Below are 14,604 nucleotides of genomic sequence, written 5' to 3' on the forward strand. Positions count from 1 at the left end.
ACTCTAATAGTTTGGCACTTGTAAGCCCACATTTAGTTCACAAGCACAAATTTTGAAAGTGACCTTCCCGCAGGTGGGAGTGGGACAGAGGAGGGAGAGCCGGCCCCGTGTGTGCTGTGGGCCTATCTGTGGCACCCAGGTGTGCAACTATCAAAAACAGACACCCAAACAGCATGGTGAATGCCTGGCACTCAACATTCTGAGCTTACTCTTCTGCGTGGTGAGTTAGCACCTAGACTAGACACCGCTACAAAAGAAAGCGAGCACAAAGAAAACAGAGAAAATTTCTTGGGGCTGATGCAACCTGTTCTGGCCTGCGATAGACCCACCCTGCCCAGCCTCCCCTCCGTAATAGTCATAGTACGCAGGTTGTATGGCCTGCTCAGAGGAGCTGCGCGACTCCCCCAGGCTCTTTCCCCTGAAGTCTAGACTGTCTCTAGAGCTGTTTGCTGGCCATGGATGCATGGTGGTCTTTCTTTGGGACCATGGGACATAGTCCAGCTGAATGCGCACACTCTGTGTCACGACACCGTGACGCTGCGACTCGTCCTTGGGGAAAGACATCAGCTCCTCCCAGTGGTGGAGTGAAGACAGGGGAGGACTGGCCCTCCTCGTCTTGGACATGATCCAGTCGCTGTAGTCTTCCACCTTGGTGTATAGAAACAGGCCAGGGCACGGCTCGCCACCTTCGGTCAGGACTCCCCTCAGGACCCACAGATCCGACTGCTGTAGCTGGCACATAATCGGGTTTCCTGGTTCTCCCTGTGACAAAGGACAAAAGGCTTCAGGTCTCAGGAAAATGTGTTTTCTTTTTCAATACATCCTTGGGCAATTTACTCTTTGTTCTAGAAATGTTTTATATTAGTTCTCCCTGGAAATGGGGCAAACTAGAGGATATCATTTCAAATCTAGGAAGCTACCAGGATACATTCCAACAAGATGACTTTTCCTTTTATTATGCAAATTATCTGTGGGCTTCTGCAGATGGCCTGGAACTTCCTGGTTCATATTTTCTTGTCCCTTTCCAGGACTTTGACTAAATCCTCCTCTCTTGGCTTCTCCTCCCTCTCAGGTTGGTATTTCTTCCTTTCTTGTCTGGAATGCTCACACTTTCCCTTCTCTTTTCATTCCCGTTCCCATCCTTGGTTTATGCTCCTCTCTCCCACCTGCAGTCCCAACTTCCCAGGGAACTAGCAAGTTTCCCAGCTTTTCCACAAGGCAGTTGCCCATCACTGCACCTGCTTACCAGCCCTCTCCATGCTGAAGCCTTCCCTGTTCCCAAGGGAGCAGTCCTCTGGGACTCGGGAAGGGTGTGGAGAACAATCCCTTGTCTATACCCTGTGAAGTCCACCCGGTACGTGGAGGCCCCCTGGCCAAGACTGGTGTGGTCTCCCCTCCTTCCTTCAGTCTCATTTCCAGTTTGTCTTAACTATGGTTTTTTAACTTGAGGAAGAATAGAACTCAACTGAGGGTGGTTTGATGAATAATAGTTTGATCCAAGTCCCCAGCCATAGGCCATGATTTTGTAGGGTGCTGTTCTACCGGGGGCAGAATATGCTGCTTTTTCTCTTCCCCATCCTCTTGCAGGGCTCTGACTTCTGGAGCAAAAGGAGCTGAGACAAAAAAATACCAAGTGCCCCTCTGGAGCAGCCCTACCTCATCTCCCAGGGGAGCCAGGCTCCAAGGGCCACCTCCATTTGCTAACCCTTTCCTTGACATTCAGCAAAAGGCCTAATGTTCATGCATTGGCTGGTTTGTTTTGGAGTGGGAGATGCATTCAGAGTGACTCTGCTTTTGTTAGATTTCTGGGGGAACTGCATTAGGTGATACTGAACCTGATGGTTTATTCTACATATGAGCAGTGTGACTTGGTGGCCCTCTGGACACTAGAACGCAGGACACTAAGACAGGAAGGATTCTAGGTTGACAAGTCACTACCAGACAGTTTGCAAGGACGATTCTATTCAAACACAAACGACCGTTTATAAGTGTGCCACAGTGAAAAACCCATCTGAACTTTGCAGGTAAAATGGCAGTCGCTTAGAGCACAGTTTACCATGTTCCATTGAGTTAACAACTTTGCACCTAGAATCAGGTGATGTTGGTGTTTAACGGACAGCATCTTTTTCTTTCTTGTTATTATATAAAACAGTGGTGTTTTCTACCATTGGTGGCATCTTGAATCTAATGAAATATAGTGCTGGACTGATGAATTGGTTAATGACAGGATTTTATTAATTAGCTAGGTCTTCTACTGTATTTTAACATACCATCTAGTTAAAAAGTCACTGAGGTCCTCCACTTGGCAGACAGACTCGTACAAAGTAGGCACTCAATAAATGTTGAACCAACTCTGCAAGGACACACTGCTTAATGAGAGGTGGCCCATGCTTTCACAATGAAATGAAATTTAGAAAGAATTATCTGTATATATGCATTTCTTTCCCTTACTCTAAAAATACCTTTATAGATCCTCTGGGAAAAAAAGATTTCCTGACCAGAGTCCTGATTTAGAAGAGAGTGGGGATCAGCGTCTTACAAAGACAATTTTAGAGTAGAGGAGAGAAACTCTGCCTGGAGATCTGCTAGACCCAGGCTCCCGTCTTTACACCAGCACTTGGTAACTAGGTGATCCTGGCGAGCCACACTTTTCCTGGGTTTGGACACAGCGGGGGGCCTGAACCAGGTGTTTGTGAAGTCTGCAGAGTTTCCTGAGACAGTAGGAGGGCCTCGTGTGGGTGGGCGCAGGGCAGGGCTTACGGAAGGAAAACCCGTTATCTGATAAGCAATATCATCGGAGGGGAGTGAGGCTCCCGAGAAGGTGAACACGAATGGCCCCCGCTGTGAGGGCTGCGTGCGGTATATCTGCCTGGGACTCCCAGGGCTGACTCAGGTCCCACCGAGTGTGGTGTCTGGTTAGTCCACTCGGCAGGCTTTCACTGAGCACTTGCTATCTGCCAAGGGCTGCGCACCCCAGAGACAGTCAGGAATCCAAGTCATAGCCCCTCCCCTCCAGCAAGAGGCAGTCCTGAGGCTCCCCCTTGATGTGACCAATACGTCCTCTCAGCATTTGGTTTCTGCTCCGTCATGTTCTTACCAAGCAGACAGCCTCAGTTTCCTGCTCTAGGTGGTGGCCACATCCCGTTTTCTTGAGTTTGTGTGAGGAACACAGGTTGATGTCTGTCACGGAGATTTTCCTCAGGATGCTCATCGTCATTTGATTTCCTGTCTGGACCATGCAACAGAGAGCCCAAGAATGAACAAGAAGGTCGTCCCTAAGCGACATACCTGCCATTCACATTCCAAATGGGAGCAGAAGGTGTTCTTCTGACTCCCTTTTCTGTGTCTAATCTTTATGCAAACTACTTTGCTTTGACCTTGAATGATGTAAGAATGGTCACAGAAAGGGCAAGTGCTGGGAATTTCGACTGATTGGTTAGGTAAAGGTTCCAGCCCAACTCTAGAACCTCAAGTAACCTGAGTTATTAAGCTAACCCCAGAGCAGTTCATCCAAGTCTCTCCCACCCCCGTCACTGCTAGCACACACACAGCCTGCTCTAGGAGAAGGAATGCATTAACTGCAGACGTGGGGTTCCATCCCGACACCCAGCAGTTCCGCAAGGCTGGTGGCATGTGCAGCCTTCTGCCGAGGAAGCAGATGGACTGGACCAGTTCGTTGAAATATATTGCTGAGTCTGTCTTCAGCAGGGCTATGTTGTTGTTCATTGAGTGGTTATCGAAGTCCTCGTGGATGATGATTGTATTGACCGGATACTCTGTGCGAGCAGTCTTCCTGGGATCCATGTTAGCTATGCCAACCACAATGATAGCGTCCTTCCTGGAGAGACAGCAAGAGAATCTCGAGAAGTCAAGGAACCAAGGGAGCTTCATGGTTTTTGTTTTTTCGTGCTCATTCAATTACCCTCCTTTTGTACTTAGTCTCCAGGAAATTGTTCTCAATCCCTAGGCTTGTGCTCTCCCTTGTGAGCCCAGTTTAACTGCATGTATCTCACCACCCACAGGTAATTCATCTGTTAGCATGGTATCACTGATTAACTTTTTTCTGTGCATAGACAGGTTTTCTTTTTTATTTGTTTGTGTTTAAATGTGGGTGTAGTTATACCAAGGTGGTAATTCGCACTCATGCTTTAACACTTAGCATTTTAATACAAGCATCTTGCTACATTACATGCTCTGTAAATACACTTTGGAAGAAGTTCCAGTTTTAACAGCAGTGGAGTTAAGCTGGACGTTGCCCTTTCTTCTCTCAGGATTCACCCAAGGACCACAAGAATGAGAAATAAATGCAAACACCATGAAACCAAGAGACACCGGACAGTCCAAACCTTAGAGTCAGAGGAAGGGCTGCTGGCAGCCGTGAAGGATGGCGGGGGTGCAGTGAGTTACTGATGACAGCTCAGAAATACCGGGTTCAGAAGGTTCTCAGCAAAGACATGGGAAGAAAACTGCCGCCGAAATGAAGGCCAGATTGGAAACCGCATAAAGGAGAAGAGGAACCCCAGAAAATGTGATGAGGGGCAAAGTAGGTAGGCTGAGAAAAGCAACCAAGGTGAAATGAAATGAAGAACTTTTGAAGGCTAGAGAGGAAAATGACACATACGGCAGTTCAGGCAGAGCCAACATAGCACAATGAAGGTAACCAAAACAATGGAAGAGAAAATGTTGAAGACATAACTTAAAAAATTTTTCTAGGGCCCAGTCTTGTGGTGCCATGGGTTAAGTCACCACCTGTGATGTCAGCATCCCACATAGATGCTAGTTGATGTCTAGAGTATTCCATTTCTGATCCAGCTCCCTGTTAATTGCTTGGGAAAAGCAATGGGAGATAGCCCAAGTGTTTGGACCCCTGCCACCCATGTGAGAGATCTGGATGGAGTTCCTGGCTCTTGCATTCGGCCTGGCCCAGCCCTGGCTGTTGGAGCCATCTGGGGAGTGAACCAGGAAGATATCTCTGTGTATGTGGCCCTCTGTAACTCTTTCACATACATGGATAACTCTTTGAAGGAAAGAAAGTTTTCCAGAAATAAGACTTGAATGTAGAGTTGGAAGAGTATTCTGTCCCAAGCAGGGTGGGGGGAGGATGGTGCAGAATAATGAGCGTGGAGATGTATCCTGGCACACTCCAATGAGGTGCAGAGCAGAGAGTTTAGTAAAGGGACTTGTCACAGAGATGTGGGGAGGATGTGGAGAAAGCACAGGAACGGTGCAGTCTTCTGGGTACTACGGCATGGGCTGGGATCACAACACGGGGCTGGTGCCGCCTGGAGGCTCTGCATGACAGGGAGTGGTCCCTTAGTGGAGGAGGCAGCCAGTCTGCTTGAACCCCTCAAGGGAATAAGGACCTGGACCATACTCTCCTCACTCCACTCTTGTCTGCAATCTCCTTGTTCAAACCCAACTAGAACCCAAAAGGCAAGAGAGACCATTAGTGGGACCCCCACTGTTCAGTTTCCTGGGATAAGGTCCCAGGGTTAGGGTTAGGGTTAGGGTTTCCATCCTGCTAAGGCAGGATGGAAAAGAGTAGAAAGTGGATCTGAAGGGGCAAATGGGAAAGACCTGGCATTGCCAGTAGGGTTGCTAGACTTGAATGATTAAGAAAGACTCCTTGAGCATCTAGACTAATGAAGATGAAGTCATCTTAAATTAGCCATATAGTTTATTGTCTAACCCTGGGAACTTGTGAAAATGAAAGAAGGTGCTAACAGCAGGATGCTGGGATAACAGGTGTAAACCAGGCTTCACCCAGGCATATAGGATGCAAGATCACCCTTCTTACAGAGAAGAAACCAGAGTGGCCTCAGACTTCCCCACAGCAAGGTCTGATACCAGAAGCCAGGGTGCTGGCGAGGTGGGGTGATAATAAAGTCCTCAAAAAGAGCCAAGTTGTAGGCCATGAATTCTGTACCCAAGTCAGGCCATTCAGGCTTAAGGGCAGTACAACATTTCTGAATATGCAAAGGCCAAGGGAATAACAGTTCTTGGGAGCCTTTTAAGAAACTAGTTGAGGGGCAGCACAGTGGTGCAGAGGGTTAAAGCTGCAGCCTACAGTGCTGGCATCCCATATGGTCATTGGTTTGAGTCCTGGATGCTCCACTTCCGATCCAGGTCTCTGCTATGGCCTGGGAAAGCAGTGGAGGATGGCCCAAGTTCTTGGGCCCCCGAACCCATATGGGAGACCCGAAAGAAGCTCCTGGCTCCTGGCTTCGGATCAGCCCAGCTTTCGCCATTGGTCATTTGGGGAGTGAACCAGCGAATGGAAGACCTCGCTCACTCTCTCTGGCTCTGCCTCTCTCTGTAACTGTCTATCAAATAAATAAAATAAATCCTAAAAAAAGAAATTACTTGAAGACAAATTTTAGCTAAACCTAGTGTTGAATGGAGAAAATCCAAACAGAACTGTCAGAAAGTGTAAAATTCATTATAATAGTGGACTAAAAACAAAAGACAGCTTTTAAGTTATAGAGTAAAAATGTAAACCCTGGCAACAACTGCATAATATAACTGAAGTTGGAAAGAAAGAGACAGATGTGTAGACCAATTTTCTCATCTTTTGTAGGAGTTGAAACATGGTTACAGCTAATGTGATGTCATAGGGATGTACAAATATGTAAATGAATTCAGGTGAATGCCAAAATATTTAATTAAAAGAAGAAAAGAAGGGAACAGGTAGGAATTCTTCCGTGGGCCACAGTAGAGAGTCTAGAGAGAATTTTCCAGAAAGAAGCAGAGGATTTTGGTGTTTACTTGAAGTATAACTCTACAGTGGAAAGCAGAATGAAGATACAACAGGGCTGTTGTCCTTATAAGAAGAGGAAGAGGTCAAGGGATGAGCACACAGAGAGACCAGGCCGTGAGAGGACACAGCAAGAAGGCAGCCATCTGCAAGCCCAAGAAAGAATTCTCAGGGACACCAGCCCTGCCCATGGATTGGACTTCTGCCCTTCAGAATTAGGAGAAATAATTTCTATTGTCACCCTTAGCAGACTGACACAGATTTTGGCTCTGAAAAGTGGGTTGCTATTGTATCAGATGCCAAAAGACGGTGGAAGTGGCTTTGGAACTGGATAACGAGTAGAGGCTGGAGGAGTTTTGAGGCACAGCCTAGGGAAAAAAAACTAGACTGCATTGGAGCTGTGAGAAAGACAAATGTGAAGAGCTGGCATTGTGGTGCCACCTGCGAAGCCAGCATCCCATGTGAGTGCTTGTTCAAGTCCTGGCTGCTCTACTTCCAATACAGCTCCCTGCTGATGGGCCTTTGAAGGCAAAGGAAGATGCCCCAAATGCCTGGGCCCTTGTCACCCGTATGTGGGAGACAGTGGAGTTTCTGGCTCCTGGCTTTGGCCTGGCCCAGACCCGGCTGTTGCGGGCATTTGGGGACTGAACCAATAGATGGAAGATTCTCTCTCTCTCTCTCTCTCTCTCTCTCTCTCCCTCCCTCCCTCCCCCTCCTCCTTCCCCCCTTCCTCCTCTCCTCCCTCCCCCCTCCCTCCTTCCCTTCCTCCTTCCCTCTCTCCCTCTCTGTCCCTCCTCTCAGCCCAAGCAGGCAACAGGGTGGACCCCAGCCCTGCCTGCGGGCACTGGCCTGTTCTGAAAGGCGGATGCGATGCTGAGGATCCAGAACTCGCTGAGGATGCAGCCGAAAGCCAGGTGGACGTACTGCGAGTCCTGCACCGACACCACCCACGGGAACTCCGTGCTGCTGACCACGTTCTCCTCGGACTCGTCCACACTGGAGGATCTCTGGATGCCACAGTCTGCTGAAGTGGGTGCAGAGCCTCACTTCCGGTGGTTGCCTGTGAGCACCAGCACCCCACTAGCCCTCAGGACCCCCAGCTTGCTTGTCATAACTCGACCTGGGGCGGGGAGGGTTCTTACTATTCTGCACGGTCGTCACCTGAAAGATGGATGGTGGCATCTTTGAACCTGACAACCACATTAGACTGTTGACCTTTGAACCTGGACCTGAGAACCATGTTACACTATTGAAATGAAAGCTTAGCCATTGAGCACTTAGCAGCACACCGCAGGCAGAAACTGACCCCTTCTGTATACATGGCAGCTCTCACAGCGTCGTCCGGGGCCTCCGCGAGGCCTCTGTAAGGTAGCCGCTGTTCCCGTAGGAACACTAAGCCTTTACTTGCTCTTTGCCTTCTTGTCCTGGCATGGGTGTCCCAGAGACTAAGTGATGTCATGACCCTGAGAGCTCCTGAATGTGTGAACCTACATTTTTCCAAGTTTTAATTTCTAGTACGGCTAAACACAGAAAGATATAGCCCCATAAGCCAAGAACCCTTTTAGAATTCCTAATAATTTTTTTTTTTGACAGGCAGAGTGGACAGTGAGAGAGAGAGACAGAGAGAAAGGTCTTCCTTTTGCCTTTGGTTCACCCTCCAATGGCCGCCACGGCTGGCACGCTGCGGCCGGTGCACCGCGCTGATCCAATGGCAGGAGCCAGGTACTTATCCTGGTCTCCCATGGGGTACAGGGCCCAAGTACTTGGGCCATCCTCCACTGCACTCTTGGGCCACAGCAGAGAGCTGGCCTGGAAGAGGGGCAACCGGGACAGAATGCGGCGCCCTGACCGGGACTAGAACCCGGTGTGCCGGCGCCTCTAGGTGGAGGATTAGCCTAGTGAGCCGCGGCGCAGGCTAGAATTCCTAATAATTTTTACAAGTATGAAAAGGTCCTGAAACCCTGGGGAACTGCCCTCATGTCCACTACTTCAGACAGTTCCCCCAGCAACACTGCAGGTGGGTGCTGGGCACCACCATTCTCAGTTTGTAGGTGAGAGCGAGTGAGCACTTGGCCAAGTGACATGGCTGGTAGGCTATAGGGCCGGCAGATGGATCCAAACTCTATTCTTTCAGCCCCTCACCATCCACATCCCAGCCACATTTCATAGCCTTTAGTTGGCCCCTACTGTTGCTCACAGGCCGTTGGCACACCTGGCTCTCCTCCCCACGTCTGTCTGGCTTGCCAGTGTGTCCCTAAGAGCTAGCATGGTGCCTGGCACCTATCACTGCCCAGTAAATGACCTGGGGCATGGGCAGAGGGACTCTACCAACCCAGCACTCCCTCTCTCCCTGTGGTCAAGGTGCTGAAAGGTCCTGGCTGGTGGGGCTATTTCTGGCCACACCCAGGCCTGCTTGGCTTTGGCCTTCCTGAGCCCTCAGAGGGCCACCTCCAACTGGACAGTTTGTTTCCAATGACAGTTAAATGTTGGTGATTGTTTTAAGTGGTCTGCTTGCGCCTCCTGCCAGCCCCAGGTTGGTCCAGTAGGCCTATACTGCCCTGTATTAAAACAAAACAAAAAAATGTTCTACAAGGTTTAGGAGTTTAGAACAGGAAACTTTTCTGGTCCTAAAGGGACTGCTTCAGAGCCCTGGGCTGGCCAAGAGGAGCCTCCTCCTTTCCAGGCACCATTACAGGATGGCATCCACGTGCACCACTTTGCTCGTCCAGCTGCTGCCTCGCTCCACTGACCCGTGTCCTCCTTCCCTGTCCGTATGCCCTGCTCTGTCCCTGACCTCCCTATAGGACCCAGGGCGGCTCTCTTCTGCCCGCCTAAGCAGGGACTCAGCCCTGACTGCATGTTGCATTTTCTGGTCAATTTGAATGTGTATTCAGGGAGGGCCTGGGTGCAGAATCCAAGGTCAAGTCGACCCCTAGTATGGCCTGAGCCACTTTCCTTCCCAGGGCTTCAGTTTCTTCTTTTGAATTGTGGAGTAGTAGTCCTGGACCTACACTCCCCTTGGGGTGCAGAGATGACATGAGCTGAGGTTTGGGGAAAGCACTTTGCTTACTGTATCCCCACAACCAATAATGCTAAACCAATGGCAGAACTAACAGTTCCATTCCTAAGGATGTAAGTCACCGCTCTGGTGGCTGTTTGCACATCCCAAACCACGAGTACCCATTGCTCACTTCCAAATCGGTGTCCATGAACCATGGATGTCACACGATGGGTTCCACCTGCAGACTGTTTGTGTCGGGTGATGAGTGACTGTTTTTTCAGCACACCGTGCAGCCAGAGATTGGGCTTACAGGGATGGATTTCAGGAGCCTGTCTCAGTGGCGTGCTGCAGAGTGATGGCCGTACAGGGAGGCATGGGGCACAAGAGAGCCTCACCCAGAGTATTCACAGGAAGAGGCGTGGGTTCTGCCCCAGGCATGAAGTCTGGGGAGGCTTTAAGGTGAGCACCAAAAACAGTGAGTTTCCAAAGCATGGCTCTAGCACTGATTGTAACATACAGAACCATCATTAAAGGACCACAGTGTGGGGCATCGTGTGACCCAACATCTCCATTAATGGACATCTGGAGACTTTGCTGGAACAATGACAGACGTGGTTATCAACACGATGTTTGTAAGGTCACTAAAGTGCTTCCAAACCACCAGAGACAAGACTCCTTGTCTCTGGTCTGATTTTCTCTTGGGACTTTGGCCATCTGTGGTACAAGACATTAACCCATCTTTTCCTAACCCAACAAGAACCCACCCATGTGTGACAATCACCTTCACTTTTGCAAAGTTCTAGCTGGCTAGCTCGGTTGACCTTAGAAAACCCGCGGAAGGTCGGCATTTAATGGGGAAATACGACCCAGAAAAAAAACTGTTTGCCCAGGATCACTTAATTCTAGCTTTCTAACTGGAGTGGTGGTGAGCAGGGGTGGAGGCCCTTTCTGTGTTTTCTGGTAGTTCCCTGGCCTCTTTGGGGCTGCAAGGAAGCAGAGGAGGAGGAGGAGGCTGAGGAACGTGCAGGGCCTTTACAGGGGGTTGGGGGTTGTCCCATGTCTCCCGTCTGACACCAGATTCAGCAGGGATGACAGTGCGGCGGGGCAGAGCCCACTGGCCGCTATTAGGCTGCAATTCACCATTCTGAACCACTTAGAGTTCAGGGGAGACGCTGCCCATTCTGCCCTCTGAGGCTCTGGCAGCCTGCAAGTCGCCCTCAGCAGTCAAGGCCCCTGCTGCTCCAGGGACCAGCTCTGTGGTGGAGGCTTGTGCTTAGCCAAAGAGCCACATACCGCAGGAAGGGCAGGTGGGGATTGGGGACAGAGGGAGTCTGTCCTTGAGCTGTCCCCTCTGTCCAGCTGGCCTTTCCATCACCTCTGGATTGTTTCCCTAACCACACTCCTGCCCTAGGGATTAGCCCTGACCTTGGGCTTCCAAAGCCAGTTTCCTATGTGTACGCCCAGCGGTTCACGGATTTGAACCATTCTGCCCAGGGCAGAGGGCCTCAAGTCATCCCCTCTTGGGTCCCTCTCTGGGCATCAGGGACCACTTCACTTTTCTGGCTGACACCCCCCCCCCCCACCGCTGTGCTACCCGGTCAGCTAATGCTGCGCAGAGGGAAACAGCGCGCTTACTGGCAGAAGAGTGGGAGACACAGAGCAGCAGCAAGAGCATCCCTCGCAACTCCGCCATCCCCAAGGGGAGCCGCAGCAGACACCATGGGCAGCTGTGAAGACAGAAAACCCAGTGATTCCATCCTCTACACACACACACGCAGGATTTCCCCTCTCTCCCCCAAAGCGGCGATCCTGCTGCCCACAACATTGGAGGCCCTGCTGCTCTCCAAGGAGAAAGCCACGGGGAGCCCACCTGTCACATCCCTAGGGCTTGGTTCCGTGCAGTGGAGTGGAGGGAAGCAGCTGTCCAGCACCAATACTCCGTTAGCAACTTCCCAGATAGCCCAGGGAGAGAAGGAAGCCTGCAACTGTGTTTTCTTCTCAATCCAGTCTGGGTCCCTGGGTGTCCCAGAGAGTTGGGTTTCTGAAAAGGGTTGGTGTTTGACACGTGGAATTCAACCCTTGCCTTAATTCTGTGGCCATAAACTGCTGTTGAGAGGAAAGGCAGAGCTTAAATGGAAGTCTACCCTGGGCTTAATGTCTTAATGTTTTACCCCACCTGTTAAACTGACGGCCTAAATGCTGCTGGGCTTTCTTTGCGCTACTAACAGCCCCAGCATTTAGCTCAGTTCGTCTACACAGCCATGCTGGGAGGTAGCCCGCTCCCATTATCCCCATTTTATAGATCAGAAACTGACTCTCAGAGGCATGGAGGAGCCAGCGCAGGGTCACACAGCTACCAAGTTGAGCAGCTGGCATTGGAGCTCAGGTCTGCCTGAATCCAAAACCCCCAGGCGCTTCCCCACCCGCCGTACCACCAGGCTGACACCATTCTCTCCAAAAGCACCCTGGCCTAAGGAACTCTCGTTTCAAGTCACCGTGCTCCGTTCATGACACTGGATGTTTCTCGTCCCCAGGGTGGTCCTCACAGTTCTTCCATGAACTTCTACTAAAGGAGAAACGACCTTACGTGGGCCTTACACAGCAGAGCTCAACAGAGGGAATGCTTCTGCCGCCTTGAGAAGAATGTTCCATTGTGGCATCGTGGTTGCCATGGCATCTCCACGCAAACATCTGGACATGGGGACTTAGGAGGAGTCAGGATGAAAAGCCTGCTTGCTACCTAAGCTTGGCAGCCCTCCCCAGGTCTGGCTGAGATGAGCTCCCTTTCGCCAGATCACAGAGTCCTCTCTCGTCGCGGTCACGGTCAGTCTCCACCCACCCAGCATCCGCCCTGTGTCTACACAAGTTCCTCAGACTTGACTCTGGAAGCCCGCAGTTAGCGTGGGCTTGGGCTTTCTGCTCACCGCCAGCCGATTACACTCCCAGTGTGGTTACTTTGAGACTCAGCCCAGTTTTATTGAACCTCTTGGCTTGGGAGTCCAAGGCCCAGACCGGAGGCCAGATGCCAGGACTCCAGAAAAAGGGTGGACATCATCATGGTAGGAGGTACGTCCGTGGAGTCACAGAGGACTCACAGGCTGCTGGCCCAGGAGCTGCAGAAGCATGTACTGGACGAGTGGATGAAGGGCAGGCCAGAAAAGGGCCGCCGTCTCCTTCCCCACATGGTGCTTCCGAGGCCCTCCACGTCTCCCGATTGTCCCAGGCAGGGGCGGGCTGCTGCTGGGAGGACAGAACGGGAACCACTGTGGGCGGTGGCAGAAGTGGGAGCGGAACCTTCTGTTATGTTCCACGTTGCAGGTCTCAGGGAGCTTTCATGTCCATCTTCTCATTCATGATCCACAACCACCCCGCAGGCCCTTTTTCCAGATGAGAAGGGGGTTCCAAGTGGGGAAGGCACTTGCCTAGAGTCACGCACCCAGAAAGTGGCAGGGACGGGGTCCAAGCAGATCCTCACAGTCACAGGGGGGTCTCCAAGTCTGCCTTTCTTAGCCTGGGCCACATGCTGCCACCTGATGGAGAATGGAGACCCGGGTGACCACTGGGGCAACGCTAGGGGCTGCTCTTAAAGAGCGGTGATGCCAAGGTTAGCTCACAAGACCCCAACTCCCTCCAGACTCGTCCTGAAATTCCCCCGTGTGAAGCAACCCCAGGCAGGCTGTGCAAAGAGTTCTGTCTCCTCACAGAAGTGATCCAACACAGTCCACAAGGAGGGAGGCGGAGACTCTACAGGGAGCTACGCAGAGCGGGTTTGCATTTTCAGTCTCTGTGCTTGCTTACCACACACCACCGACTTCACATAGGAATAAACAATATTCCCCACAGTTTGTAAAATATTGATTCCCTTCTTTGAGGTTAGCAATAACAGCAACAAGAATAGTTTTGCACCTTTGAGAGGAAATGCATGTGCAGCCTGTTATCCAGGGCTCTAGAGCCCCAAGCGTGATGGACAGCACGAAACGTGTGTGGTTTCTCAACCCATCACCCCCCAGCCTTGCTGCCTGTTTTCACTGAGTTAGAAAATGCGAGGGAAACCGCAGCGACGCCTGGACGCCCACTCAGACAGCTCTGGGTGTGCACGTTGAGCGTGGATTCCAGATCATGGAGAGAACTTCTCACTAGTGACTGCCCGGGGTGCTCATGGGCGTGCCCGCCATGCTTCAGCCAGAGAGCAAACACGTCTTCTGGGAAGCTGAGTGTTTCACCCCGGGAAACGGTGATGGACAGATGTCTAGTCCACTTGGTGGCTTTTCCTTCTGGAAGAGAGTTCTTCATCATATTCTGCTGTAGTTTCAAAAAATAGCTTTGCTCTGTTTTAAGATAAATTTATTTGTTTGTTTGTTTGATAGGCAGAGTGACACAGAGAAAGAGTAAATTAATGTTGATGCTCACTGCAAGCTCCCAGCCAAGGTGTGATGTGCACTGTGAATCTCTGACTTTGGTTTTTAGCCTTAGATATCTTCTTGGCTTACTGAAAAATTAATAATAATACTCATCAAGAATTTTGAGGGAATCACTACAATGTTCTCATTGTGGAAAAAAAAATCTGTAATTTACCATAGAGATCATTGTGCTTGTTTGGAAATAACAACAAAAAATGCTTTTGCGCCATCATTTGGAAGTTTTATTTTATTTTATTTTCAGAGATCTGATTTGGATTTACAAGTACTTAGTCAAATAGATTATCCATAGAATGTTTTTAACTTCCTAAAAATGTTTAATATGGAATGTCATGTATACCATATTTTAAACTCCTAATAGAAGAGCTTGTGTGCAAGAGTTTTTCAACTTTTTTTTTAATCAAAAGGAAATGTGTTTCGATAGTCACTGT

At 50.2% G+C, this 14,604-nt stretch overlaps 1 protein-coding gene across 9 annotated transcripts; it reads right to left on the reverse strand.

Annotated features, from left to right (window-relative positions):
- Positions 1-7: 7 nt before the first annotated feature.
- On the reverse strand, positions 8-12,435 carry PRSS54 (serine protease 54). 9 transcript variants are annotated; one of them, XM_051846829.2, is made up of 7 exons: positions 12,343-12,435; positions 11,626-11,861; positions 11,391-11,482; positions 7,604-7,778; positions 3,580-3,838; positions 3,098-3,229; positions 8-762 (listed from the first exon to the last, which is right to left on the reverse strand). In XM_051846829.2, exons 3-7 carry the CDS (start codon positions 11,446-11,448, stop codon positions 238-240), a joined length of 1,149 nt encoding a protein of 382 aa, XP_051702789.1. In that variant the 5' UTR covers positions 11,449-11,482; positions 11,626-11,861; positions 12,343-12,435; the 3' UTR covers positions 8-237. The 9 variants fall into 9 exon arrangements, with proteins under 9 accessions (XP_051702789.1, XP_051702791.1, XP_051702785.1 ...); XM_051846831.2 differs by having other exon boundaries at positions 7,604-7,775; positions 12,251-12,402; XM_051846825.2 differs by having other exon boundaries at positions 12,251-12,402.
- Between the last annotated feature and the right edge of the window lie 2,169 nt (positions 12,436-14,604).

This window comes from Oryctolagus cuniculus, chromosome 18 (assembly GCF_964237555.1).
Source record: "Oryctolagus cuniculus chromosome 18, mOryCun1.1, whole genome shotgun sequence".
In the NCBI taxonomy this organism is placed as follows: domain Eukaryota; kingdom Metazoa; phylum Chordata; class Mammalia; order Lagomorpha; family Leporidae; genus Oryctolagus; species Oryctolagus cuniculus.

What these genes read in the sequence shown, in the direction of transcription:
- PRSS54 (XM_051846829.2), bottom strand. Translation starts at nt 11,448, where the DNA reads ATGGCGGAGTTGCGAGGGATGCTCTTGCTGCTGCTCTGTGTCTCCCAC. An exon ending in GATGGAACCCCACGTCTGCA is followed by an intron (nt 3,230 to 3,579) that starts GTTAATGCATTC and finishes TGCATGGTCCAG; the next exon opens with ACAGGAAATCAAATGACGAT. An exon ending in AAACTGAGGCTGTCTGCTTG is followed by an intron (nt 763 to 3,097) that starts GTAAGAACATGA and finishes CCTTTGTCACAG; the next exon opens with GGAGAACCAGGAAACCCGAT.